Source organism: Tupaia chinensis, unplaced genomic scaffold (assembly GCF_000334495.1).
Source record: "Tupaia chinensis unplaced genomic scaffold, TupChi_1.0 Scaffold000573_1, whole genome shotgun sequence".
Lineage (NCBI taxonomy): Eukaryota > Metazoa > Chordata > Mammalia > Scandentia > Tupaiidae > Tupaia > Tupaia belangeri.
The window spans coordinates 73,650-96,647 of NW_006160087.1; the positions used below are offsets into that span (position 1 = coordinate 73,650).

The 22,998-nt window shown below is 49.4% G+C and overlaps 1 protein-coding gene across 1 annotated transcript in view; it reads left to right on the plus strand.

Moving 5' to 3' along the window:
- DLGAP3 (DLG associated protein 3) overlaps positions 1-22,998 on the plus strand; it is a 75,422-nt gene that overhangs the window by 18,813 nt on the left and 33,611 nt on the right. Inside the window, 4 exon segments of the mRNA XM_027775560.1 lie at positions 866-2,020; positions 5,821-6,026; positions 6,275-6,347; positions 22,476-22,773. Of these exon segments, the coding sequence (XP_027631361.1) occupies positions 917-2,020; positions 5,821-6,026; positions 6,275-6,347; positions 22,476-22,773 (1,681 nt within the window). The 5' untranslated portion in view covers positions 866-916.

Below are 22,998 nucleotides of genomic sequence, written 5' to 3' on the forward strand. Positions count from 1 at the left end.
GGGGATGGTTCCGGAGCTTCTTCCCCCCCCCCCCCATCACCTCCCTGCCTTGCCAGTCCGCTGTTCCTGGAGAAGGGACTCCTAGGTTCCTGTCCCAGTCCAGGGCTGCCTTGCATAGGCAGTGCATAGCCTCTTGAGTGAGTTTTTTTTCTCCGTCCATGACTTCTCTTCCTGGGGAACAGGGCTGGGGGGTGGAGGCAAAGCAGAAAGGGACTTTAATGGGGAAATATTTGCAATGCAGAAGAGGGAGGGGGAGGAGTCATTTCAGGTTTCCTTCCTCCCTCCGTCCTGAGGGGAGGGAGAATGAGCCTGGCAGCCAGATGGAAGGAGCAGGGTGTGGAAGGAAGAGGAGGGATCTTTCTGCAGAGAGTTGCTGGACATATAGCTCTGGGTCTAGAGTCCTCTGGCCATGGGACGGGGAGCTGGCTTTGCGGAAGTGGGGTCTGGGGCAGGCGTGGGGTGGAGGCATGGCTCGGGATCCATGTGCCTGAAGTCTGTTGTCAGAAGCCGGTTCACCTGACGGCGGGTTCCTTTGACTGCTCGGTGTGCCTGCTTGGGTACCCTTTCATTGTTGGTAACCTAAGCATATTAAAGCCCATTTGGCTGAGGGCACTTCCTCTTGTGAATAAGTATTTATCAAATTTGCAGCACTTGATGAATGGTGGGATTATTTTGTGCCCTTGCGATTGTGTTGTCAATTATGACTGTTTTAAGGACTTTTTAGCCCATTTGGAGAACCATAGCACAATTAATCCAATAAATTGATATGCATTACCCAAAGCGATGCATGAATGCGTAATACAAGATGGTTTAGGTGAAGTGGCCTGTCGTTCAATCCAAATCCCTTTTCTCCCAATTTTTCCAGGAGGTTCCTGGGGCCTGGCCCCCAGCACTCTGAAGAGCCTTTGCTGAGGCCATGAGGGGTTACCATGGCGACCGAGGCAGCCACCCCCGCCCAGCCCGCTTTGCTGACCAGCAGCATATGGACGTGGGCCCAGCTGCCAGGGCCCCGTACCTGCTGGGCTCCAGGGAGGCCTTCTCCACCGAGCCCCGCTTCTGTGCCCCAAGAGCTGGCCTGGGACACCTTTCTCCCGAAGGGCCCCTGAGCCTGAGTGAGGGGCCATCGGCAGGCCCTGAGGGAGGGCCAGGGGGGTCCGGGCCTGGGGGAGGGAGCAGCACCTTCCCCAGGATGTACCCCGGCCAGGGCCCCTTTGACACTTGCGAAGACTGTGTGGGCCACCCCCAAGGCAAGGGTGCCCCCCGCCTGCCTCCTACCCTCCTGGATCAGTTTGAAAAACAGTTGCCAGTTCAACAAGATGGCTTCCACACTCTCCCATACCAGCGCGGTCCAGCAGGAGCGGGGCCAGGGCCAGGGCCTGGGTCTGGCCCTGCCCCAGAGCCCCGCAGTGAGAGCCCCAGCCGCATCCGGCACCTGGTTCACTCGGTGCAGAAGCTCTTTGCCAAGTCCCACTCTCTGGAGGCGCCTGGGAAGCGGGACTACAATGGGCCCAAGGCCGAGGGCAGAAGTGGCTCTGGGGGAGACTACCCAGGCCCGGGCTCTGGAGGCCCCCACGGCTCCCACCACCACCACCACCACCACCATCACCACCACCACCAGTCCCGGCATGGCAAGAGGAGCAAAAGCAAGGACCGCAAGGGGGACGGGCGGCACCAGGCCAAGGCCGCAGGCTGGTGGAGCTCCGATGACAACTTGGACAGTGACAGTGGCTTCCTGGCGGGTGGGCGGGCCCCTGGGGAGCCCGGAGGTCCCTTCTGCCTAGAGGCTCCAGATGGGTCCTACCGGGACTTGAGCTTCAAGGGTCGCTCGAGCGGGTCAGAAGGTCGCTGCCTCGCCTGCACCGGCATGTCCATGTCACTGGACGGGCAGTCGGGCAAGCGCAGTGCCTGGCATACCATGATGGTCAGCCAGGGCCGGGACGGATACCCAGGGGCTGGGCCAGGCAAGGGCCTCCTGGGCCCAGAGACCAAGGCCAAAGCCAGGACTTACCACTATCTGCAGGTGAGGCTTTGGTGGGGGTGGGGAGCGGGGACAGTGGAAAGGGTTGGTCTTGTCACCCAGGGAGCCCCAGATGTCCCTGTGATGAAGGGCCTGGGTGCAGAGAGGCTCTTTCCTTCCTCACTGTGTCACCCTGAGCTCCCGTGGGGGCCTCAGTTTCCCATTTGTGCAATGAAGAGGCCCCTCAATTCTAACAATGTCTTTCAGTGCCAGGGAGGACACCCCCCCCCCCCCCCCCGCCACTCCTCAAAAAACCCCCCCCGCCCCGCCAATCCTGCTGCCTTGTACGAGCTGTCCAGAGCTCTGTCCTAGGGGGCTGGAGGCAGAATGAGGTTGAGGAGAGGCAGAGGGCAGGCTGTTGGTGCCCCCTGGCTGTAGCTGCCCTCAGATCGGAGCTCCTAGGCCTTCTCCAGATGTCTTTCTGCTCAAATCTGGGTGGTCAAGATGTGGATTGAATATGGAGGTCGGTTGTTTCCAGAATAACTGGAATGCCTCTGCTGGGGTCTGTCATCTGGTGTACCCGCGGTGCGACAGCCATGAGGCTGTGGAGGCGCCCGGAGAGCCTGTCGGGTTTCACCAGACAGGCGACACTGGAGGCCGAGCCTGGATCCACTTCCGGAGAGGGCCTGCTGGGAGTGGACGTGCAGGTGCTGGCTGCCATGCTCCTCCCATCCTGTCTTACCACCCGTGTGTTCTGGGCAGGTGAGGCTGGGGGCTCTGACCTCCTGTGTGGAGCCTGCACCCCAGCCTCATCCAGCCCACAGTGTCCCTGAGTTAGGAGGAAAAGTCAGCAAAGCTCTGGAGGCCTGGCAGTCGGAGGGTTATTCCCCCTGCATTCTGTGTAGTGAGTCGGCGTCATTGGTTCAGAGTGCATTTCTTGGGTACCGTGGGTACCAAGAAGAAGGGCCAGTTGTCGCTTGTGAGGAGCCACTGCGCAGAGGGGACAGACAGGAGCAGGCAGAATACAGGGTGGTGGGGCTGTGATGGAGCCCTGGGCACCGTGGAACACGCAGAGGCACTTCCTCTTCCTGCGGTGGTTTGGGACAGCCACTGGGAGGAGTGTCCCCTGAGCTGAGTCTCAGGCAGAGCTGGAGTTGGTTGGGTGCAGGGTGTAGGTGCAGGGCCTTCCGCGTGTCGGAGATGTGGGAATTGAGACAGCAGGTCGCAGGTTATGGCCTTGCTGGTGAGCGGTCACACTCTGCGCTCTCCTGGCAACTCACGAAAGCCCAGAGGAGCAAATGGGGCCACAGGCGGGAGCAGGAGGGACTGCTGGGATTGGGACTTGTAGGTTGGCCTGGGAATGCCCCCTCCCTCCCCAGGCAGCAAGGTGCTCTAAGCTGGGAATTGAAGGGTCCAGAGAAGGGGTGCCCTCCCTTCTTTCCCTGTAACTGAGCCCTTGCCATCTCCGGAGCCCCACCGCATTCCCCTGCTCCCTGCTGCTTCTCCAGGGCTGCCCTGACCTCCCTGGGGGCTTCCTTTTTAGCATGCACCTCACAGTGTCCTGCAGAGGCGCAAGGCGAGGAGCTCCGCAGTGGCTAGAGTGGGAGCTCACAGTGCTGGAGCGCCCTGGCTGTCCCCTCTGCCGGCCTGCCTCTCCCCCTGCCTGCTGCTCATCTGTAGGGGGTGGGGAAGGGGAATGACTGTAGGATCTGGGATTCCAGGGCATCTTAGGGCTGGGAGTTCGAGCCCACCTAGGGGAAGGGCAAGGGGCTGCAGGGACCCACCACGCGGCCGAGCTCTCTTGGCACAAAAGCAGGAAGGCCAACCCTGTCAGACCATCTGTCCTCACTGGATTCTCAGCAGCTTTGCCCAGGGCCTGCCTCTTCCTGGACACTGTCCCTCAATCCTCTTTCCACTCTGAGCTCTTGTTCCGTTGTGGAGCTCTGCTCCTCTGTGTTCGTTGAGCCCCGGACCCTCACTGAGCCCTGTTTCTCTCTGTGGGTTCCTCCACGGGGCCCCAAGCCATCGCTGGATCCCTGATCTGGTGCTGATCTCTCTCCACTCGCCTCATCTCACCCTCTAATCCCCCACCCTGCCACCCTCCCGAACCCTGTGCCCTTTCCAGGTTTGGACCCTGCTCTGTCTCCCCTGTCCTTTACGACAAGCGTTTTAAATCCCCGCCACCTTGCCAGCCCTCTCTCTGCCCTCGCACCTCGTCCTCCCAGTGGGCCCGCGTGGACTCCCTGGCCTTCCTGCCAGCCTGCCTCTGCGCTCCTGTAGCACCCCAGCCCCTCAGTCCTGCCCCAGTGCAGAGGAAAAGCCAGGCCACTCATTCCAGGCTGACACCGCCACCAGCTGGGGACTCATCTCTGGGACCCAGGCCATCCTTGTGTGGTCTTCGCTGCCCTTTCCCTTTTCCTGAAAACAAGCCCAACGTTGCTGTCACCCTAAAGCGCCTTTGTCAGCACCAGCCATTGCTTCCCGCCTTCCCTCCGTGTCCGGGTTCTGAGCCGCAGACCCGATTTCCCGGCAGCTCCCCTCCTGCAGTGCTCGCCACGCTCCTGACCACTGTCACCGGTGGTCTCTGGGAGCTAGCTTCACGGTAGCCTTCAGTGCTTATGTGAAGAGTTCCCGTTCCTTGAGCACTCACTGCGTGTGGGAAACGCGATCAGCTCTTATCTTCCCAGCCACGCTGTGACGTGGCCCTCACGATCGCCAGTTCCCAGCCCGTGTCGCTCAGGGTCGCCTTGCCAGCAAGTGCTGCACGTGCTGGAACTCCTGTGCCTGAGTGACTAACCTCTGAACGCACTGTGGCATTTGACATAATCGACTCCTTTTATTCTTGAGATGTCTCCTGTCTCTGTGACACGGCAGTCCTCATGTTCCTCCCACCCCTGCCCACTCCTCCTCAGGTGACTTCGCAAGCTCCTCTCCCCCCCCCATTTTTGCAGTCCCTTTCTAAATGTCAGCGAATTTCTCCTCAGCTCTCTTCCTTCCCCTGGGCGGTCTCATTCACTGGTACGGATTCAGCTTCCCTCACCCCCATATGGCTGTCTCCAGTCCCCTTTCCCCATGAACCCCAGAACCAGACCTCTAACCAGGGGCTCAGCGGTTCTGTGCCACGCCCGAGGTGCTCCGCCCTGAACCTGTCACCGTGTTCCTCTGGGGTTCGTGGCTGGATGAGTGACAGCCCCCCAGCTGCCTGGCAGTCATCCTCGACTCCTCCCCGCCCCCTCACCCCCACATCTAATCAGGCTCCCCAGTGCTCCGCAACACCTCTCATTTCCCTCTCCTCTCCCCCTCATTGCCATTGTATTAATTTAGGCTCCTCGCCTGGGGTCTGGATAACAGCAGCAGCCTCCTCATTGGTCTCCTCCCCGCTTGCCCTGCCCTGCTCCCTGCTCCAGGCCTCCCACCATCCAGCTCTGGCTGAGCTGGGGAGTGAATCTAAAACAAATCCGATGTCACTTCCCTGCAAAAACCCTCTGAGGCTCCTCACGGTGGGGAGGGGAGACTTGGGGGTTTGGAATGTAGGCGGATTAGGAGGATGAAGGAGGAAGAGGGGCAAAAGGCCCCGTGGACACAGGTCACTGGCTTCTGTCAACCTCTTGGTACCTGGCATGTCACCTCTCTTCCCCACCCCAGCTCTCTAGGTGGCCCTCATTTAAGTGGCCAAAGGTCCCTGGGGTGGCATCTCCTACCACAGGGACAATGGCCCGAGATCTGACTTCCCCTGTTCGGCCTCCCCAGCTCTGAGTGCCACTCAGGCCAGGGCAGAGCGCCTCCTGCTGGCAGTGGGGAGAGAGCCCGGCCTCGGGATGGACGAGGGGCGTGTCTGAGAGGCAGAGGCCCTGTCCCCGCAGGTGCCGCAGGATGACTGGGGGGGTTACCCCACTGGTGGCAAGGACGGGGAGATTCCCTGCCGCCGGATGCGGAGCGGCAGCTACATCAAAGCCATGGGGGACGAGGAGAGCGGGGACTCGGACGGCAGCCCCAAGACTTCTCCCAAGGCGGTGGCCCGGCGCTTCTCCTCCCGCCGCTCCTCCAGCGTGGACCAGGCCCGGATCAAGTAAGGACAGGGAGGTGGGGCCGGGCGCCGCTGGCTTGTGTAGAGGGGAGCAGGGTGGCCCTGCTTAGGGTTCCACTGGGGTGTCTTTCCCTTCCCAGGAACCTTCCTGGGGGAGTTCCTTTACCTCCGGTCTCATGGGGACCTCTGGGCGTTTGGGGGACTAGAACCTGCTCACCGCCCCCCCACTACATTTCCCGGTCCTACCTCATGGCATACTCCCCTAACTCTGGAATTCTAACCTTCCCCAGCTGCTGTGTCCCACCCCGGATCCACCCCCGGAGCTCCATCCCTGGCTACAGCCGTTCCCTCACCACCGGACAGGTAGGGAGTGGCCCAGGACACCTGGTGGAGCGTGGGAAGGTGGCTCAGCCACATGCTCAGCCTGCGCCTAAAATCAGGTCTGCCCACAGGGAGAGCCCCGGCCTGGTTCTGGGGAGACTGGGGAACCTGCCTTGGGACCTGCTGAAGTTGACTGGGACTGGGAGCTCAGGGAATCATACCCTTAAAATCCGCCGGGCGTCTGAGTGATGAGGTTGTCAGGGCACCGCCGGTTCTCAGAGGGTCTCGAGCCACTGCAGGCCTGCTTGTTCCCAGCTGTGGTCTGGGAGTCCTGGGACCGCCAGCAGACACCTTACTCCCCAGCACCTTCCTTTTCTCAGCTCTCAAACGGCAATAATACTTAATAGTAGCTACCTCACTGCTGTTTCGTGAATTTCGTGAGAAAATGTATGCAAACACAAGGTACCTGGCCCAAAATTGGTATTTTATAAATGTGAGTTCCATATCTAAGTGTAGACAGAGGCAGCACAGGCTAGTAATTAAATGCATGAGAAGGGCTTGAATTCCAGCTCTGCTACTTACAGTGAGTGACCTGGGGCAAGTTACTGGACTTTTTTGAGCCCCACTTTCCCTATTTAAAAATAGGCATCGTAATAGTGTCCCTGGCACAGGGCCAGCGCTCAGTGAAGGTTGGCTATTTTTACTGTTTGCTGGGGAAAAAAAACGCAATGCAAAAAGCAAGGCACAAGACCGTCCACACTGGCTCCCATTGTTCGCTGCTGCAGCCTCTCGGCATTGCTTTGTTACATTCCTGAATCAGGGAACGGGGAATCTGACTGGCGCGGTTATCTTCTCACATCGGACCAGCTGAAACTAGTCTGTGCTCGTCAGCGACACCCAACACAGGACGACTCTCCTTCCTGAGATGCTTCACTTGGCTTTCTCCTAGTCTCTCCCGGCTCCCTGTCCTCAGTCTGTCCTGGGTGCCTGTCCAGCTCCCTGGGATCTAAACACTGGAGCTTTCCAGAGCTCAGTCCCTGGACTCCTCCGTACACCCACCCCTTAGATGATCTCATCCAGACTCGTGGGTCCAGGCGCTTTACTGAGAGCCTGCTGACTCCCAGGTGTCTATCTCTAGCCCAGGCCCTCCCGTGGACACCAGACGTGCATATCTAACTATATGTGTCCTAAAATCTCATTCGGGTGTATGGAAGACATGTCAAACTTAAGATGTCCAAAACCCAAACTGCTGGTACCCCTCACACTCCCTCCCCTCGAAATCTCTACATCATCCGCTGTCTTTTCCGTTTCAGACAGTGACCGCGTCATCCTTCCAGGAGCTCTAGTCTAAGAGGCTGAAGCCGATCTCAACTCCTTTCTCTCTCACATCCCACCTTTTTTTTTTTTTTTGAGAGAGACAGAAAGTGAGAAATCACCCCCTGGGAGGAGGGCCACACCATAGTCGCTTCTCCTCCAGTCTCCTCTTGGGATCTTGGGCACTCACACACATGTGCCTGGCATGAGTTTTAAGCTACCGGGTCTGGGACTCGAACTGTGGTTGACTACGTGGGAGTCCAGCAACATAACCATTACGCATCTGCTGGCCGCTCTCACATCCCACCTCTAACCTTTCAGCAAATCCTGTTCATCTCACCTTCAAAATTTCTCCAGGATCCACCCACTCCACCACCTCCACTGCCGTCACTCCTGTCCGAGTCACCATGTCTTTTTGTCTGGGCTGTGGCACTGCCTTCTAGCTGGTCCCTTGTATTTGCCCTTCTCCACTTCTTTCTCTCGGTATGGCTAGAAGCTATCATTTGGAAACGTAGGCCCTGCCGTGGGGGCGCAGGGCTAGCACAGCCTCTGCAATTCTGGAAGCCATATGGAAGATTGGGAGTCAGTTCCCGAGTCCACTTGTGCATGCTGGGTTTGCACGTGTGCTGTGGTCCTGGCTGGCTGGGCCGGCGGGAGGAACAGGCAGTGTGAGGGTGCTTCTCTCTCAGATGGATAAACTTTAAAAAATACATAACGGCCTTCGCTCACTCTTCCCCTCACAAACCCTCGTTTTGCTCTGGATAAACGCCAAGACTGTGCTCTGACTCACAAGACCTTGCACGATCCAGCGGGTGCTGCTCCCCTGGCCCCCCAGGCCCCCCGGGCAGGCTGCACCAGGCTCCTTACTGCGCTTGGGCACCAGAGTGTACTCCAGCCCGAGGGTCTTTGTGTTTGCCGCCACCTCCGCCCACACGTCTCCTTCCCAGGCACCCAGGATTCCCTTCCTCACTCTTTTCAGCTCTTTCCCCGAATGGTCTAAAATTTTAATTAACTCCTCCATTTCCTGTTTCTTCTTTATCCTCCTCATCCTTCTCCTTCTCTTTCTCCTCCCCATTTCCTTCCCCTCCTCCTCAGCACTCCATACTCTCCAACATCTTCTGTAACGCGTTTCTCCTGGAGAGATGGCGTTTAATCCCTGCTTTGTAGGGAGGAGATAGGTTCAAAGCCTGAGAGATGTCACCCATTATCTCTAATAGTGCTCCCCCCCTTAAGTATATTTCTTTGTTTAGTATTTCCCTAGAACATCTTTTTCCATCTTTCACTTTAAAACATTTTGTCTTCCATGTTTGAGGTAAGTCTTTGTAAATAGTTTATATCTAGAATTTATCTTATATCCACTCATAATTGCTTGAGAGGTTATATGTTTATATTTATGGTGATTATTAATATGCTTGGATATATTTCCATGACCTATTTTGTGCCTTTATTTATCCTGCCTTTTGAATGTTCCTTTTCTTTTTTAAAGATTTTTGCCATAGAGCTCATGCGCTCACTGGAGTGAGACAGAGAGAGACAGTGAGATGGAAAGTGAGAAATCATCCCCCTGGGGGATGGCCATACTGCAATCCCTTCTCCTTTCTCCTGGAATTTTGAGCATGCATGCACATGTGCTTAGTATGATTTTTTAAGTCTCCCGGTCTGGGACTTGAACAGCAGTTGGCCACATAGGGGTTCAGCACCTTAACCATCATGCCACCTGCTGGCCCCTGAATATTGCTTTTCTACTTTCTTTTGGACCAATTGAGTTTTCTTTATTCTTCTCTCTGTCAAATTCACACTGGTTTGGCAGTTACATATTTTATTTTATTTTTCATGGTTACCCTCATAATTTTAGTGTGCATGTTTGACTTCACATAACCTGAAGTTGACGATATTTTTGTATTACCCCTGAACAGTGCAGAGGCTCTGGATGCTTTGTGGTGACTTTTTGCCTTTTTTTTATATGTACTTGTTGCCCAATATTTTATTTGTATCTTCTTTTTACCTCTCAAATTTGTCTTTTTTTTGTCGTTACTTTTTATATGTAGGACTTCATTATCTTTTAAAAGAATTATTTTATTTAACTTTATTTATCCATTTATTTATTTATTTTAATTTGACCAGAGAGGGACAGAGAGAGAGAGAAAGAGAGAGAGAGAGGGAGAGAGAGAGAGAGAAGGAGAAAGCTGCCAGGTCTGGGTCTTGAACCAGAGTCAGCCATGTGGGAGTCCAGCACCCTTAACCACTACGCCACCTGCCGGTCCCAGGACTTCACTCACATTTTTATGTTTTTTTTTTTTCCCCTCTCACTATACCTTCTTACATCTCATTAATTCCTCCTGTTATCTGTTAGTTGCAAACATTGTCTTTTTTTTTTTTTTTTGAGAGGTTTTTGCTATAGGGCGCGTGCGCTTGCCAGACAGACAGAGAGAGACAGAGAGACAGAAAGCAGGAAATCCCCCCCCCCAGGGGGGGTGGCCACGCCGCAATCCCTTCTCCTCCATTCTCCTCTCGGGAGCTTGGGCACACACGCACATGCGCCTGTCGTGAGTTTAAGCCACCGGGTTTGGGACTCGAACTGCGGTCGACTCCGTGGGAGTCCAGCGACATAGCCATTACGCTAACTGCTGGTCCCCAAACATTGTCTTTTTAAAACATATAATTTACCTTTACTATTTGATATAGTTTAACTTAGTATGTAATTCTAGGTTAATTCAGGACCAGCAGGTTACATGGTAATTAAGGTGCTGGACTTGCACATGGCTGACTGTGGTTTGAGTCCTGAATCTGGAGGCTTGAAAATTATGCCAGTGCATGTATCTGGATGTCCAAAATCCCTGAAGGGTTTGTGAATGGCCATCATCCCTGAGGGGTGATTTCTCACTTCCCCGCTCTCTGTTTGAGCACATGCACCCTATAGCAAAAACATAAAAAAAAAAAATAAAAAAAAAAAAGAAAAGAAAGAAAGAAAGAGAAGTATGTCGTCAACCTAATTGTCTTTGTAGGTAATTCTCATTTGTTTCTGGTTCCTGTTGAGATCTTATTTTGGCTTTGGTGCTCTGCAGTTCCACTATCATAGGTTTGTGTGTGTATGCTCCCTAATTGGAGGATTCATGCTTTTGATCAGTTCTAGAAAATTCTCTAATGATTACTGTATGCACAGTACATCATCTTTCCATCCTTTTACTTTTGACCTATTTGTGTTTTGAATCTAAGGTAGATAGCATCTAGTTGAGCCTTACTTAAAAAAATATTTAATTTTATTTATTTATTACTGTCATTTAATTTGCTATAGGGTACGTACACTCAATAGAGAGAGATGGGGGTGGGGTGGGGCAGGAGGAAGTGAGAAAGCAAGCTGCCAAGTCTGGGATTTGACTTGTAGTTGGCCATGTGGGAGTCCAGTGCCTTAGCCACTACACAACTTGCTGGCTCCATTGAGTCTTACTTTTTATCCCAGTTATGCAGTCTCTGTCTTTTTCATTATTTTTATTGCCAAAGAGTGCATGTGCTTGCCAGAGGGAGGGAGGGTTAGGGGAGGGAAAAGTACCCTCCAATGGGATGTGATTACGCATAATCCTGTCTCATCCATTTCTCCATTCTGTTGAGATTTGGGACATACATGCACATAAGCATTATGTTTTTCAATCTGTCAGGTTTAGAATTCTAATTGCAGTTGGCCATGTGGAATCTGGCTCCCCACTAGGTTATGGGGCCAGCCCAATCTCTGTCTTTTGAATGGAGGTATTGTGTTCATCACATTTATTGTGATTATTGATATGGTTGAATTGTCTCATATCATTTTTTGTTCCTTTGTTCCTCTTTTACTGCTTTCTTTTTAATGAAATGAATAAATACTTTCAGTGTATTATTTTAATGACTTTATTAATTTTTTACTATACTATTTGAGTTATTTTCTTAGTGATTGCACTAGGAATTACACTGTGCATCTTTACTTACCAAAATATAATTAATTGTCTTAAAATATGGAAACATTGCTCTAATACAGATCTTTTTTCCTCCCCTCTTTGTGCTATTATTGTCATGTATATTTATATGAGGATGGTTTCAAAAATTCATGGAAAATGCATATTATGAAAACTATGCATAGATTTAAAAATATTGTACCAAAATAAACTCATATTTTAATTGCATTTTTCAGGAAACTTTTTGAAATCCCAATGTATGCATGTTATAAACCAACCATGTTATTATATTGGGTCATTGGGAAAGTTGTGATGCATTTTTGCTTAGAAAACACAGAAAAATACTTCATGACTTTTTTGATGACCTAATAGTAATATAGTAGTAATATAATATAATTTTATGTCTTTTAGGAAAGTTAAGAGAGTGAGAAGAATATATCCATAGTGTCTTTCATATTGGTTTTCATATTTACTACTTCTGGCACTCTTCATCTCTTCTTGTGTATTTGTTCTTTTTTTCTGGGAGAGGTTTTTGCTATAGGGCACATGCACTCGCCAGAAAGACAGAGACATAGAGACAGAAAGCAAGAAATCACCCCCCGGGGGAATGGCCATGCCGCAATCCCTTCTCCTCCATTCTCCTCTCAGGATCTTAGGCACGCATGCACATGCACCTGGGTCTGGGACTCAAACCGCTGCTGACTACATGGGAGTTCAGTGACATAGCCATTATGCTAACTGCTGGTCCTTCTTCTTTGTATTTGAGTTACCACTGGGTGTCACTTCTTTTTAGCCTGAAACCTTCTATAGTATTTCTTGTTGATAGATCTGCTGGCAGTACATTTTTTTTTTTTTTGAGAGGTTTTTGCTATAGGGTGCGTGCGCTTGCTAGACAGACAGAGAGAGACATAGGGACAGAAAGCGAGAAATCACCCCCCAGGGGGCATGGCCACGCCGCAATCCCTTCTCCATTCTCCTCTCGGGATCTTGGGCACGCACACACACGCGCCCGGTGTGAGTTTTAAGCCACTGGGTCTGGGACACGAACCGTGGTCGACTACGTGGGAGTCCAGTGACATAGCCATTACAGTAACTGCTGGTTCCCATTTTTCAGTCTGTATTTATCTGCTAATATATTTATTTTTACTTCATTTTTGAAGGATAGTTTTGCTGGATATAGAATTCTAGCTGACAGTTTTTTTTTTTTTTTTAATTTTTTTTAGGTTTTTGGCATGTAGTATGTGCACTTGCTGGAGAGAGACAGAAAGAGGGAAAGCGAGAAGTCATTCCCTGGGGTGATAGCCACATCGCAATCCCTTCTCCTCCATTCTTCTCTTGGGATTTTGGGCATGCATATGAGCACACCTGGAATGACTTTCAAGTCACAGATGTGGGACTTGAACTGCAGCTGGCCATGTGGGAGTCCAGTGTCTTAATCACTGTGCCACCTGTTGGCTCTTTCTTACAGCTTTGTAAATATACCATTCTGCTGCTTTCTGATTAATTGTTTTTGATGAAAAGCCAGATGTTTACCTATATACAATGAATTATTTTTCTCTTGCAGCTGTTAAGATGATCTCTGTCTTAAGTTTTCAACATTTTGACTGTGTTGCTAATAACAGAAATACATGGGTTTGGGTAGTTTAGAAAAAAACAGGTTTATTAAGCTCAAGGTTTGAAGGTCCAAGGTCCAGGGACCACATCTGATGAGGGTCTTCTGTTGGTGTTGTCCTGAAATGGTGCAGAGCATTACATGGTGATAAGAGAGCAAGTTTGCACAGTGCAGGAGTTCATATTTCTTTCTTTTTTGGAGAGGATTTTTTGCTATAGGGCGTGTGTGCTCGCCAGAAAGACAGAGAGAGAGAGAGAGAGAGAGAGAGAGAAATCACCCCCTGGGGGGATGACCACGCTGCAATCCTTTCTTCTCCATTCTCCTCTTGGGATCTTGGGCATGCACGCACATGTGCCCAGTGTGAGTTTAAACCACTGGGTCCAGGACTTGAACCGCGGTTGACTACATGGGAGTCCAGCGACATAGCCATTACACCAACTGCTGGTCCCAGGAGTTTATATTTCTGTGTTCATGTCTGTGTCTCCTTATAAACACACAAGTATTCATCATCGTGATCCCACACTGATGCCTAATCACTTTCCAAAGACCCCACCTTTATATTCACATTAAGTCTCTGTTCTTTCAACACTGTTAAAATGGCTCAGGTTTCAGTATATAAATTTACTGGGGACACATACAAACCATAGCCCCTACTTTAGGTTCATTGAGCTTCTTTGATCTATAGAGAAATAAATAAATAAATACATACATACATAAATATATTTTCTTTTTTTTTAAAGAGAGTTTTTGCTATAGGGTGCATGTACTCACTGGAGAGATAGAGACAGAGAACCAGAAAGTGAGAAATCACCCCCTGGGGGGATGACCATCCTGCGGTCTCTTCTCCATTTTCCTTTCAGGATTTTGGGCATGCATGCACATGTGCCTGGTGTGAGTTTAAGCTGCTCGGTCCAGGACTTGAACCACAGTCAAGTATTTAGAAGTCCAGCATTGTAACCATTACACCCTCTGCTGGTCTTAGCTCAATATTTTTTAAAAATCAAATTTGGAAAGGTTTTGGCCATGATTTCTTCAAGTATTTTTTTCTGCCTCTTTTTCTCCTTCTGGAACTTCCATTGCACTTATGTTAGTATGGTTGGTGTTCCGTAGGTCTCTGAGACTACTCATTTCTGTTCAATCTTTTTCCTCTCCATTCTTCAGATGAGGTAATGTTTATTGATTGGTCTTCAAGTTTACTGATTATTTCTTACAGTGAGTCCCTCTAATAAATTTTTGTTTTAGTTATATTTTCAGCTGCAGAATTTCTATTTTTTTGAAATATTTTTGCTATAGGGATTGTTTGCCAGAGAGACAGAAAGTGAGAAATCACTCCCCGGGGGAGATGGCCACGCCATAGTCCCTTCTCTCCCATTCTCCTGTTGAGATTTTGGGCATGCATGCATAACATGCTCTGTGTGAGTTTTAAGTTGCCAGGTCCAGGATTTGAACTGTAGTTGACTACATGGAAGTCCAGCAATATCAACATTATACCATCTGCTGGTCCCCAGAAATTCCATTTAAAACTTTTTAAAAATCATTTCTGTCTGTTGTGTTGTGTGTTCGTAAGGTCATTTTTGTCATGTTTTCCTTATAAACATTTAAATATGTTTTCTTTTTTTTTTTTCTTTTTGGCTATATATATCTTATTTTTAAGGATTATTTATTTAATTTTATTTATCATTGTTGTCATTTTTCTTTTTCTTTTTTTTGCTACAGGATAAGTGCAGTCACCATAAAGAGTCAGAGAGAGAGAGAGAAAGAGAAAACAAGCTGCAGGTCCAAGACTTAAACTCTGGTTGGCCCTGTGGGAGTCCAGTGCCATAGCTGCCACACTACCTGCTGGCCTCTTTTCAATGTATTTTTAATAGTTCCTTTGTAGTTGTTTAGTAAATCCAACATTTGGACACATCCACTCTTTCTGGTTTATTTGTATGTGTCATGTTGTTTTGTTGAATACTTAACGTTTTAGGTAATATATCATAAGAACTCCAGATTCTCATTTTTCCATCTTAAAGGTTTTTATTGCTGGGACTGGCAGGTGGTATGGTAGTTAAGGGTGCTGGACTCCCACATGGGCAACTGTGGTTCTAGTCCTGGACCTGGCGGCTTGCTTTCTCATTTTCCCTCTCTTTCTGTCCCTCTCACTCTGTCCCTCTCTGGTCAAAAGTAATAATTAATAAATAAATAAAGTTAAATAAAAAATAATTTTTTAAAAAAGAGATTTTTATTGCCTTGTTTATTTGTTTGTTAATCCCTAGACTAAATCTGTGAATACTATCTTTTAATATTTTTTAATAGTTTATTTAATTCTTTTGGAGGGAACATGCCCAACAGAATCTTCATGATGCAGCCCATCCCAGCCTCAGCCAGTGCAGGTCATGTACAGGTAGGCCCTGGCACATCAACTGGGCACCATCCAGTGTGGGTCGAGTTATAACAATGAGTCGCCGACTGGCCCCACTCTTATTTTAAGCCTGTTTACTAGGACTTTTCTCTGTGTCTGTGTAGCTTAGTGTTCAGCCAAAGGTTGGTCAGACATTGTGCTCAAAAACCTTGAGTCAGTAAGGCTTCCTTTCTCAGCCATTGGTTCTAGGTGTTGGTTAGGGAGGGCAAACTTTAGGGTGTTGGCAAGCCTATTCTGGCCTTTTCTCTCTCTCTTTTTTTTAGATTTTTGCCACATGGCATGTATGCTCTCTGGAGAGAGACAGACAGAGAGAGAGAGAGTGAGAAATCACTCCCCTGTTTGGGGAGGGGGATGGTTACACCACAACCCCTTCTCCATTTTCCTGTCAGGATTTTGGGCATGCATGCACACGTACCTGGCATGATTTTTGAGCTGAGGGGTCTGGGACTCAAAGCATGGTTGGCCATGTGAGTCTAGTGCCTTGATCATCGTGACACCTGTTGACCCTGGCTTCTCTCTACTAGTTCTCTTGTATTTTTTCTGCACATGTATATGGATTCCCCATTGACCAGGGATGTTTGAGTGTCTGAGTCTCTCTGATCTCTGCTATGCATTTGCCCAGTCTCTAGTTAATTTCAGATATGTGGAGAGCTTATCAAATCCCTTATGGCTGTCTCACCCCCTGGAATTCCCTGTGAAATTCCTGGCTAGTCTGCATTCTATTGTTTGCCCCAAACAGTGCTGAAACCTCAGCCCAGCAGTGCTGTTCTTGGCACCATTCTGACAATGCTTCAAATTAAGCGGAGCCCTCTGGCAGTGTCAGTGAAGCAGCTGGTTTTCATAGCCTGCACCACTCTGGTTGAATTATTGCAAGTGATAGAGCTGGAGGTTTGGGGAATGGAAGCAGCCTGAAGCAAGGATACCAGAGTCATGCTTTTCTTACTCAAAGTTCAGTAATTTTCATGAATAAATTTTTTTGTTATATGCCTTGATAAATTTTCAAAGTGATGAAATGGTTGTTTTTGACAGTTTTGCCCAGCTTTATGATTGTCTTGAGTGATAGGATTTGGTGTCTTCCTTACCGTGTCCTGTCTGGCACCAGAAGTCTAGAATATTCTCAACCACTATCATTATCTCTCTTTTTTAAAAAAGAATTATTTATTTTATTTTATTTGTTATTATCATTACTATTAATCTGACCAGAGAGAAACAAAGAAAGAAAGGGAAAGTGAAAAAGCAAGCTGCCAGGTCCAGGACTTGAACTGTGGTCGACCATGTGGGAGTCCAGCACCTCAACCACCGCACCACCTGCCTACCCCACTATCATTATCTCTAAGTAATGCCTCTTTCACGTTGTATATAGTCTCTTAAAAAAAAAAATGCCAGAAGTTACTTGCACTCTTTGGAGAGAAACAGAGAGAAAGAAAGTGAGAAACATTCACCCCTGCCACCGGCCCCCATTGGGAACGGTTATCCTGCAGTCTCTTTTCCTTCATTTATTCCTCCTTTTGGGATTTTGAGCATGCATGCACATATACCCAGCAAGTTTTTCAAGCTGCCTGGTCCAGCACTCAAACTGCATGGTTAGCCATATGGGATTCATATGCCAGGTCATGGCTGGGCCGAGAACTCCTTTTAGTTGTATCTGATATCTTATTCTTTCCTCCTTCATTTTAACCTTTCCTTCATGTTCTCTATCTTTTTGCCTCACTTTTCTGCTTTCTGGTTAAGTTCCTCAGGTATATCTTCCAGTTCACTAATTTTCTCTTCAGTCTTATCTTACTTACTATTTAAATTATTATGTTTCTTAATTTAACTTGATTTTTTTCCAATTCTAGACACATTTTTTCCTTTTTTTCAAAGCTTCTTTTCTTTCTATTTAAATGATTAATTATGTTTCTTAATTGATTTTTTCCCAATTCTAGAAACATATTTTTCCTTTTTTTCAAAGCTTCTTTTCTTTCCTTACATTTTCAGTTTTATTTTTATTTTCACTTTTTTTATAGCCTTTTGCTGTAGTGTATGTATGTATGCTCACCAGAGAGAAGAAAATGAGAAATCACCCCTCAGGGGGGTGGCCATGCTGAAATCCCTTTTCTGTTTGTTTGGATTCTGGGCATGCATGCACATGTGCCTGACATAAATCTCAAGCTGCCAGGTCTAAGATCCAAGCTGCAGTTGGCTATATGGGAATCCATTGCCTTAACCACCACTCCACCTGCTGACCCCAGGTCTTAGAGTTTTCAAACATAGTTTAAAAGCTATTTTGCTTCCGCTAAGGTAACACTAACTGCTGTAACAGATAAACCCTGAATTCTTAATGGCTCAACTTAATAAAAATTTAGTTATTGTTTATGTCACAGTTTGTATTAGTTGTCTGTTGCTATGTATAAATGATCCCAAAGCACAGTGTTTTAAAACAATAAATATTCATTATACCACAGTTTCTGAGGGCCAAGAATCTGCATGTAACTTAGGTGGGTGCCACTTGGGTGAGGTGTCTCGCAGGCTGCAGTCAAAGCATTGGCCAGGGCTGCAGTCGTCCCGAGGCAAGGCTGCCTGCCACACTTACACAGCTTACAGGCCAGGGAGTACAGGCCTGGCCTGACCCGGGCCCTTGCTGGTTTGTTGGAGAAGAGACAAAGTTTTTGGCCGTGTGAGAACTCACTGTAGGGCAACTTACATCACAACAGCTTGCTTCTCTTAGAGCAAAGTCTCTGAGAGATAGTGAGGAAAGGTGTCTAAGACGGAAACTGCGGTCTGTCTGCAACTTGATCTCAGAAGCGAGGGCCCATTGTATCTGCTATGCTTCCTTCGTTAGAAGTTAGAAGTTTGCCGGTAAGTCCGGTCCATGCTCAAGAGGAGGGGTTATACAAGGTTGTGAAAACCAGGAGGGGGAGTTCATTAGGGACCATGTCAGAGTTGTCTACCACATAATCTCCTCGTAGGTCATCTTCAGTGGAGCTTTATCTGTGAGAAGTCTGAGCAGCCTGGGTTGAAGTGAGTCTCCCAGGAAGTGTTCCATAATTGCTTCAGTTACGATATTCCTGGTCTGGGACCGTTTTATGTTAAATTTTAATTTTGGAGGTCGGGCCCATGCAGGCCCACGCAGATGCACAGCTCTGTATCTGTGAAGATCAGCTTGTGGGTACAGATTCTCAGGGGATGGCATCCTTGTCCCTTCCCCCAGTTTGTAGTGTAGACGAGCCTTCTTGTCATCAGCTTGTAGTGATGACTGATTTTTTTTCTGTCTCTACCTTTTCATCAAAGGCTTCCCCTTTCCTAGCGTCATGCAGGTTCTCATTTCCAATTCCATGGTTCACATGGGCCCAGATCCTTCGCCCATGCCTGAGTGGGTGTTAAACCTAAGCCTTTGGTTACTGAGACCAGCAGCTTCTGCCCCCACCTCCCGCCTCCAGCGGGCTGTTTGCAGCAGTGGCTCGCACAGTTAATATTCTGATTTTCCAGTCTCTTCTTTGCTTTTGTCCCCTGGGGACTTGTCTTGCTTTCTTGTGAGCTCAGCTATGCATATAAAATGATGTTTGTTATATTTTATCCAGTGTTTTAAAATGGGAGGGTTTTCCAAAGGTTATCTAAACTAAATAACACACGTAAGAGTATATAGGATGTTTCCGGGTTCCCAGCTGGACCCACCAACTCTAGCATGAACGATTTTTAGGTAGACCCAAACGAAGAGTTGTTCTTGAAATACCAGTCATGCTTGGAAATGGCTACTGATTCTGAGTTTGGTTTGGAGAAGGACTAAGTATTTCATTTCCCAAGAGGATTCTTTGAGTTCTGTTCCCTGCCGCTGGGGAAGCAGAGAAGTGAGTGCAGGAATAACAGGAGAATTCACAGTACAATGGTTGTTTCTGTAATATAGTGCAGTATTCCTCTGAGAGTCCATGTGAGTCTGTGTTTCCTTTGGGTTCTGGTCCCTTGTTAGACCTTAGAAGCTTCTCCTGGCCGGTCGAGTCAAAGGTGTATGCCCTGGGGAGCTGCTCGCTCTTTCTCCACCTTCCTTGGATAGAGCTGGTTGTGGGGAGACCCATGGACAGGATTTCTTGGGGAAGAGGGGCCTCCATTCTGACTGGTATTCTCACTGTGATTTAAGAACTCCTTGTACAGGGCCTAGCAAGTAGCTTGGCAGTTAAGGCACTGGATTCCCATGTGACTGACTGTGGTTCAAGTCCCAAACCTGGTGGCTTAAAAATCACAATAAACAGGGAACAAGCAGTTAGCGTAATGGCTATGTCGCTGGACTCCCACGTAGTTGACCACGGTTCGCGTCCCGGACTCGGTGGCTTAAAACTCACGCCGGGCATGTGTGCTTGCAAGCCCAAGATCTCAAGGGGAGAGTGGAGGAGAAGGGATTGCGGCGTGACCATCTCCCCTGGGGGGTGATTTCTCGCTTTCTGTCTCTATGTCTCTCTCTGTCTGGCGAGCGCACGCGCCCTATAGCGAAAATCTCTCCAAAAAAAAAAAAAAAATAAAAATAAACAAATGGAGAAAGAAATAAATAGAAATTATTTTTTTTAAAAAAAGCCGTGTGCTTGCAAGCCCAAGATCTCAAGGGGAGAGTGGAGGAGAAGGGATTGCGGCGTGACCATCTCCCCTGGGGGGTGATTTCTCGCTTTCTGTCTCTATGTCTCTCTCTGTCTGGCGAGCGCACGCGCCCTATAGCGAAAATCTCTCCAAAAAAAAAAAAAAATCACAATAAACAAATAGATGAAGAAATAAATAGACATTAATTTTTTTTAAAAAAGAGCCTCTTGCTGCTCATAGTAATAGCTAATGTTTCTTGAGCATCTGTTATGTACCACGTAGTCATGTGTAGTGCTTTTCATGCAGAAGAGGGCTAGAGATATAGAAATAGACCATAGAATGAGATCGCTTTCATTTCTGATGTCCAAACTTGAGACCAGAATGTTCTCTACTAGGATTAGATCAGCTCCCCTGTGCTCCCGGAGGGACCCTCTGGGCTGGGTTAGTTCTAGCTAGGATTGTCTTCTGGGGTAGACCAGAAATTGCAGGAGTAAGTTCAGCTCCTGAGTTTCAGGAAATACCCTAGTAACTACTGTCCTCAGTGTCCTGAAATCCAGAGATAAGAAGGCTGAAAGGAAGCCTCCAGAAACCAAGGTAAAAGCCACAATTACCCTGTGAGTGTGGCTCATGCCAGTCGAACATGAGAGACTAACTTCTATAGGATCTTGGATTGACTGTTCCCTAGGGCCTGTGACTTCTGCACACTTGTAATCAAGTTCTTTTAGAAAAAGCTTCAGAAAGAAGCCTTCATTTTAGTTAGTAGGCTCACATTGGAACCACGGTTATCTGCATCTCCAGCAAAATTGACTCTGAGTTTCCAAGCAGCCAATGCAAAGAGTACTATAGTTAGAAAGCCCTGGGTTCACATCCCAGGGGTGGAGCTTGATTTATGCATTTAACAAACTCCCAGGAGATTCTGCTGCTTAGTCTGCCTTGCATGGGAGCCAGGAAAGGTGGCATTTAACTTCAACTTTACCATTTATCTGCTGGGCATCTGTGAACAATTCGTTCACTCTCCCGAGTCATAGTTCATTCATTGGTCGAACAGGATGGAATTTCCTGCACTGTTTGAATCTAGTGAAATCATGTTTTGCTTTGGAGGCTAAGTTACAGAAACATTGAGATGCATTTTGCACCTGGATCATGCCAGTCCTTTGAGTCTCTGCACGTAAATATGATGCCACGAATCTTCTTGGGAGGTGTCACAGATGCAGTCATGGGAGACTTACTGTCACTTCCGCCATGGGCTGCACGGTCACGTTGTCCTGACTGCATGGGCCTGCAGTGGCCTCGATGGAATTATCCTCGGTATGGGAATAGTGGAGGTTCTCATGAGCACCTGGCCCGTGTTTACCAGGTACCTGAGACCTTCCTAGGCCACTAACTGAGGGCCTACTGTGTGCCAGTACCTGCACCGAGTACTTCGGTTGTTCTTCTTTGAGTTGCAACAGCCCTGTGAAGATGGTGCCACTCCATTCTCATTTGAGAGGTGGGAAAACTGAGGCCCCCGAAATTTAACTTCCCCAGGCCGCAGTGCTTGACTGTCCAGGACTCTGTCGCGGTCTCTGGTGTGGAGCTTACTCCCCTCACCGCCTTTCCCCACCTTGGTTTATGTTGCACCCATTTGATAACGTAATGAGAATGAAGCCGCAGCCTCTGGTATATATCGGCATATTGTAGTGCTGTGTGCAACATTTTTGCTTTACTTTTTTCTTGTTCAGATTTTTTTTTAAACACCACAAAATGTGGAAAACAAACACAAGAACCTCATCCAGCAGTGGCTGAGCTTGGCTCAGGGGGAGCGGGAGGAACGGGCCCAGCAGGCCAGAGTGCTAGCTAGTGGGCAGAAGTGGACGGCAGCCGGGAACACGGGCAGGTCCGCCGTCTTGGCCCCATCACCCGAGTCATTGCTGCCTGCCCCTGGATAGCTCTCTCTGCAGTTGCTTCAGTCAGCTTCGTAATGTAGTGGGTTGTAAATAGAAGAATAAGCGGTGTAGTCCCCACTCTCATACTGAGCAGGAAGATGAATGTCGGGGTCCAGGAAAGAATCAGGGTCCGGGAGAGGAAAGCCGGTGGTCTGGGGCCCGAGTACCGCCCCCCATCTGCATGTGTGAGAGCCCCAGGTGGGTGGAGGCAGGGCATTTCCTGGAAAGACTGAGCTGGTGGTGGTGGTGGGGGGGGGGGCTGGGAACAGCACGGGACAAAGGAGCCCAGCCTTTGCAGAGACTGAAGGTTGCCCAGCTCCTCAGAAGCACAGCCCTGCAGACCTAGGTGTGGGCGTGTTCCTAAGGCGAAGCGTCCCGCTTCTGCCCCGCTTCCTGCGCCCTGTCTCAGCACCTCAGTAACCGTCCTCCCGCGCCTGCCCCCAGCTCAGCGAGGAGTTGAACCAGCAGCTGGAGGCCGTGTGCGGGTCCGTGTTTGGGGAGCTCGAGTCCCAGGCTGTGGACGCCCTGGACCTGCCCGGCTGTTTCCGCATGCGGAGCCACAGCTACCTCCGGGCCATCCAGGCCGGCTGGTCCCAAGACGACCACTGCCCGCCCCTCCCAGCTAAACCCTCCTACCCCCCCCCGCCTCTGTCTCAGGGAGGCCCGGCTCCTGTGAGTACGCCCTCTGCTCCTGGCCCGGCCGAGCTCGCAGAGCGCCCTGGGTTCGGTTCTAGCCACTCTACACCTGTGCCGTGGCACCTTGAGCGCATTGCCTGACTCTCGGGGCCCGGGGCGGGGAGACCACCCTGCCCCTCTACGTGGCAGCACGTGGGGTACGCGCGGCTGCTGGGCCCTGTGGGGCCGCGTGGTGTGTCGCGCGGGGGCCCGGGACACCCGCGGGGATGCGCGCTCACCCGCGCGTCTCTGCGTCGCCGCTGCAGCCTTCCACTTCAGCAAGGCCCCGCAC